Source organism: Mauremys reevesii, unplaced genomic scaffold, assembly GCF_016161935.1.
Source record: "Mauremys reevesii isolate NIE-2019 unplaced genomic scaffold, ASM1616193v1 Contig105, whole genome shotgun sequence".
Taxonomy (NCBI): domain Eukaryota; kingdom Metazoa; phylum Chordata; order Testudines; family Geoemydidae; genus Mauremys; species Mauremys reevesii.
In genome coordinates, this window is record NW_024100722.1 from 38,391 (window position 1) to 44,589 (window position 6,199).

Genomic DNA, 6,199 nt, shown 5'->3' on the forward strand with positions numbered 1-6,199 from the left:
CTGCTATTGTGTGGCCAGGGAGGTTGAAGTGTTCTCCTACAGGTTTTTGTATATTGCCATTCCTAATATCTGATTTGTGTCCATTTATCCTTTTCCTTAGAGACTGTCCAGTTTGGCCGATGTACATAGCAGAGGGGCATTGCTGGCATATGATGGCGTATATTACATTGGTGGATGTGCAGGTGAATGAACCAGTGATGGTGTGGCTGATCTGGTTAGGTCCTGTGATGGTGTCACTGGTGTAGATATGTGGGCAGAGTTGGCATCGAGGTTTGTTGCATGGGTTGGTTCCTGAGCTAGAGTTACTATGGTGCGGTGTGCAGTTATTGGTGAGAATATGCTTCAGGTTGGCAGGTTGTCTGTGGGCGAGGACTGGCCTGCCACCCAAGGCCTGTGAAAGTGTGGGATCATTCTCCAGGATGGGTTGTAGATCCCTGATGATGCGTTGGAGGGGCTTTAGCTGGGGACTGTATGTGATGGCCAGTGGAGTCCTGTTGGTTTCTTTCTTGGGTTTCTCTTGCAGTAGGAGGCTTCTGGGTACACGTCTGGCTCTGTTGATCTGTCTCCTTATTTCCTCGTGCGGGTACTGTAGTCTTGAGAATGCTTGTATAAATATAAATATAAATATAAATAATATTTATTTATTAGATTGGGGAATTCGATGTAGTTTTCAAATGTCTAAGTAGCCCCTGGAATCACAGTTATTGTTGCCTCCTCCACACCAAAATCTAAAATTGCTGCCCTTCCGCTGGGGAGGAAAGACATGGAGAGGATCCAGCGAGTGACAGGGAGACGAGAGGAGAGGAGCAAGCGACTGAGGCGGGGAAGAGGTGGGGTAAGGGATGTGGTCTCAGGGGTCCAGTTACCAGCAGTTAGAAAGGTGGCAGCCCAGTGAGTAGTACATAGACAGATTCCCACTTTGTCATGCTTTCAGAGCACAGATAGATCAGGAAAGGATTTAATGTCCTTAAATAACCCCTGATTCAGGGAAGGGGGCCCAGCACCTGTCACCAGCCAGCTCTGCATGGAGCTCGGTCTGAGAGCCAGAGCACCAGGAGAAAACTTTAGGTCCCTTTATGAGTGAAGAGCCAGAGCAGCCTGTCCCGGATCTGTTTGGTCCTCACCCCGTAGATGATGGGGTTTAGCATGGGGGGCACCAGGAGGTACACGTTGGCCATGAGAACATGGAAATACAGGGCCACATTCTGCCCAAACCGGTATGTGAGAGAGGAGAAGAGAGCTGAGAGGTAAAAGGTTAAGATGGCACAGACGTGGGAGCCACAGGTCCCAAAAGTCTTGACCCGGGAGTCCTTTGTGGGGAGGCTGAAGATGGCCCTGAGGATCTGGATATAGGACACGGCAATAAAAAACACATCCAGACCAAGCACATAAAATACCACAAAGAGGCCATAGTAATTGCTCACGCGGATGTCAGCACAGGCCAGTTTCACCACGGCCATGTGCTCACAGTGCGTGTGGGGGATGATGTTGGTTCTGCAATATGGCCGCTGCCTCGCCAGGAAGGGATAGGGCAGTATGAGCATGCTGCCACGCAGCACTATGGCCAGGCCCATCTTGGCCACCACAGGGTTTGTCAGGATGGTGAAATGTCTCAGGGGATGGCAGATGGCCACGTAGCGATCCAAAGCCATGGCCACGAATATCCCAGACTCCATCACTGCAAAGCAGTGAATGAAGTACATCTGGGTGAGGCAGGCACTGAAATTGATCTCCCTGGAATTGAACCAGAAGTTACTCAATGTCTTGGGTGCAATGGACGTGGACAGGACCAGGTCGGTGACGGCCAGCATGCAGAGGAAATAGAACATGGGCCTATGGAGACTCGGCTCCCTCTTCACAATGAACAGGATAGTGAAGTTCCCCAAGATGGTTATGGCATACATGGCACAGAAGGGGATGGAGATCCAGACAAGGGCTGCCTCCAGGCCAGAAATGCCCAGCAGGATGAAGGTGGAGGGGTTGGTGAAGTTGGTTGTGTTGGAATCTGTCATGGAGTAGGGGAGAAGGTGTCCAACTCTGAGGCGGAACGGTGTCTCCTGCATGTACCGTGTGATCCTCTGATTTCCTGTATGTGCCCAGGCCCCACGGTGATGGTCGCTTTTCAAATGCCTAGATGGAGAGACAATGTTAATATGAGACACTACATACACTACTGGAGGCTGTTCTCATGGGTGAAGCGGATTGGTCGCTCTATACACACTGAAAAATGACATTTGAACAACTGACCCTGCTAATGCCAATTCCATATTTCATGGTGCTCCTTGTGTCAATAATTCCTACATGTCATGGTGTGGAAAACCTTAACAGGCACCAGCAGGAAACATGTGTCTCATTGTTCCTGAGGCCTTGTCTACACTGCCAAATGTTTTTGCAGAAAGGCAGCTTTTGGTGAAGAAACAATGGAGCTATACACGCTACAAAGCCACTTTCGATGATGCAACTCCTCAGTTTCAGTGATGTAGTAAAACCACCTTGGCAAGAGTTGTAAGGGTTTGTACACACAAGTTTTGTCACCAAAGTGCCTAGTTAGACGCTCGCAGAGTTTAAACTCAGCTGCTGTGCATCCAGATAAACACCTTATGTCCTTCCCCCTTTAAAGCCCAATAATTCTGAAATTCCCCCTCCTGTTTGCTCAGTGTGGGGTGTTCATATCACATCTTCCCGGTGGTCATGGTGGCTCTACGCAGACAATGCTCTCCTGCTAGGACCACAGCAGAACTGCTGGATATGCTCAGAATATGGGGAGAGGAGGCTACGAGGAGGAGCTGTACTGGAGCCATAGGAATTTCAATACCAAGGGCGGTTTTCATGGAGCTTGTGGGAAAGAGCTCTGATTGGGACATGCTGCAGTGCAGAGCAAAGGTGAAGGAGACAAGTGCTCCACAACTGCAATTTTTATAAGGAGTCGGATGTTATCCTTGGCAGCAACCCCACCTCCATGGCCAAGAGTCCTGTGGGTGCTTCGGCTGGGCTGGAGCTGGCGGAAGCTGGACCTAACCCAAAGGAGGAAGTCATTGAGGAAAAGGTGGAGGCAGAAGAAGGTGTGGTTCCCAGGTCAGGGTTGCCCAGTAGGTGGCCAGGTAGTCTCGGCAGTCACAATCAGGTGAGTCAGAAGCGAAGAGAGGACCCTGGCTGGGTTTCTGTGTGCTGGGCATTTCCCCGTGCGGCTAGGCAGCGCGGTGGGGCAGGTTGTTGATGCTCACTGAGATTTCACAGGATTCCTCCAGAGAGATCTTCAGGACATTTTCCTGCCGGTACTCAGCAATCCTCTGCCGGAGGGTCCTTGGCAGAGCTGCTTTGTTCCTTCCCCTACTGAGGGACACTTTTCCATGCCATTCGGTAATTACTTGGGCCAGGACCAAAGCAGCACCCAGGGGAGCAGCACAGGGACCTGGGCAGAAGCTATAAGCATGTAGTAGCTGCACCCTTGCCTCTTTGCTTCCCTTCCGAAGAGGGATACCTGCCCCTGCCTGTGGAAAAGGATGGGAAACTATGGAGAATTGCCCCCTGAGAAGTGCCCCGCACCCCTCTCACATTGCTTTTATCCCAGGCACAATGTCCTCTGTCCCGGGGTGCACGCACCATGCTTGTGGTGTTTGCTGGCATGTGTGCTTCCCAAGGGCCAGCAGGAAAGTGATTGGTGTGTTACCAAGGGTGTATTTTAATATATCATTTCAATGCTGTATGTACACTTAACAAGAATGCTTCTGTTTATTGTTACTTGTGCTTCACCAGACAAGTCTTTGGAAGGAGGCTCCCACTCCACTCCAGCCGAGCATCTCTGCTGGAGAAGAAAGTGTCCAAGATATAGCAAGGAAAATATGTTCCAGGAGGTGCTGCAGTATTGTAACACCCACAAGACAGAATGCAGGCAGTGGAGGGAAAGTGACAAGCAGGAAAGAAGAAAATGAGGCATAAACACGATAGAGAGGCTGATAAAAGTTTTGGAGTGGCAACCCGTCATCCTGAAGTCCCTCCTGATACTCCAGACTTAGCAGATGCAACCCACCCTCCCCTTCAGCACATTCAGAACTCTTTCCCATGATCTCCCAAAATGCCACGCATACATTCCTCTCCGATACCTGGGACTTTGCGTCAGCCCTTCCCTGGCACCTCCCCCACCAGGAATGTGCATGTGTCTGTGTGTGTGTGCATGGTGTTGTGGGGGTTTGGGCTATAAAAGCAAAGTTGTTTGAATAATACACACTCTTTATTTGTTTTCATTCCAGTTGTGATAGCAGATGGCAGCAGCAAACAAGCAAGTGGTTTTATCATTTATCCTGGGCCTGAACAATCACAACTGCTTCCTACCCTACTGACACTGGACGTCATTCTGCGGTACAGTCCCAAGCACAGCAACAAACATTACTGGTTCTCAGCTTCAAAGTGTTTCCTCAAAGCCTCCCTGATTCAGATTTCTCCTGTTGTGCCCCTCTAATGGCCTTGGTGTCTGGCAGCTCAAAGAAAAGAAAGACAAATACAGGTCAGTGCTGGGTTAAAAGTAAATGATTTAACAAAATGAAAGGAATGTTTTAAAAATTATGTGACAAGGTTAGGAAAGAATGGAAAAGCTGATATGGGATTAGTGTAAAAAATAGTCTAGGAATATAATCAATGCCAGTCAACAGCATGGTTTATGGAAAACCGGCCTTGTCAAATAATGAGAGTGCATGTTTGGTTGATCAAGGGAACCGTGGAGATGCAATACACTTCAATTTCTCGGAGGCATTTCATTTATTAGAGGAAAACATTGAGAGAAACAAAATGAACCCTGCAATACCAGTGGAGCGCACATAAAATGGACTAAAAACTGGCTAACTGACAGATCTCAGAAAGCCATTGTCAGTGGGCCATTGTCAGTAAATGGGGCTGTTTCTAGTTAGGTTCTGCAGGGATCAGTCCTAGGCTGGATGCTGTTCGATATTTTCATCAGTGATCTGGGAGCAAATAGAAAATCACTGCAGATAAAATTTGTGATGACCCAGAAGCGGGCAGAGAGGTTACAACGAGGAATCCAGGGCAGCACATCAATTGAGCTGGAGCATTTTGGAGAGCTGGGCCCATGCAAACATAATGTGTTAATACAGACAAATGCAAAGTGATCCTCTTGGAACTGGGAATGGAGGCTCAACCCACAACCAGGCATTATTTTATGGACTGCAGGGACCCAGGAAAGGATTTAGGGTCATTGTGGGCAACCAACTCATCACGAGCTCCCAGTGCGATGCTGTGGCCAAAAGAGCTAATGCAACCCTGGGATGCATAAACAGGGGAGTGATGAGTTGGAGCAGGGGAAGGATGTTGCCTCTGCACATGGCACTGGTGAAATCAACTGCCTCCAGTTATGAGGTCCACATTTCAAAAACAATCTTGAGAAATTGGGAAGGGTGCAGAAAAGAGCCACAAAAATGATCGGAAGATGGAGAAAATGTCTGACAGAGAGAGACTTAAAGAGCTTCATCTATTTATCTCAACGAAAAGATGATCAAGCAGAGATCTTCCTGGGGAGAAAACCTTGGGTAATAAAGGACTCTGTAATGTAGCGGAGAAAGGCAGAGGTAGGCCCAATCAGTGGAAGCTGAAGCCAGACAACTTCCAGGTGGAAATAAGGGCCAAATGTTTACCTCTGAGGGTGATTAACCATTGGAACGAACTGCGAAGGGAAGTGGTGGATTCTCCAGCTCCCCATGTCTGCCGACCCAGACAGGATGTATTTCTGGAAGATCTGCTCGAGGGCTTGTCTACACTGAGAGTTCTACAGCAGCGCTGCCATAGCGCTTCAGTGTAGACACGACTTACACCGACGGCAGGGGTTCTCCCTGCAGTGCAGGTAACCCACCTCCTCGAGAGGCGGTAGCTAGGTTGATGAAAGAATTCTTCCACTGACCTCATTCTGTCTACACTGGGGTTAGATTGATATAGCTACATCTCTCAGGGGGGGGTGGATTTTTAGCTGTTGCAAAAAGAGACTATCCAGCTAGTTATGGGCACCTCAGCTGGAGACATAGCACATGAAAGTCATGGTAGATGTTACTACCGCACCACTCTGTGCTGGTTAGGCCTCAGCTGGAGTACTGTGGCCAGTTTGGGTCACCAGTGTATAGGAAGGATGTAGAGAAACTGGAAAGGATCCAGAGGCGAGAGACAAAGATGATCCAAGAGATGGAAAACAAGCCAT

The 6,199-nt window shown here is 48.8% G+C and overlaps 1 protein-coding gene across 1 annotated transcript; it reads right to left on the minus strand.

Moving 5' to 3' along the window:
* Window positions 1–1,064: 1,064 nt before the first annotated feature.
* LOC120392623 (olfactory receptor 52E4-like) lies at window positions 1,065–2,012 on the minus strand. Its single transcript, XM_039517384.1, has one exon. It carries the CDS (start codon window positions 2,010–2,012, stop codon window positions 1,065–1,067), a length of 948 nt encoding a protein of 315 aa, XP_039373318.1.
* Window positions 2,013–6,199: the final 4,187 nt, after the last annotated feature.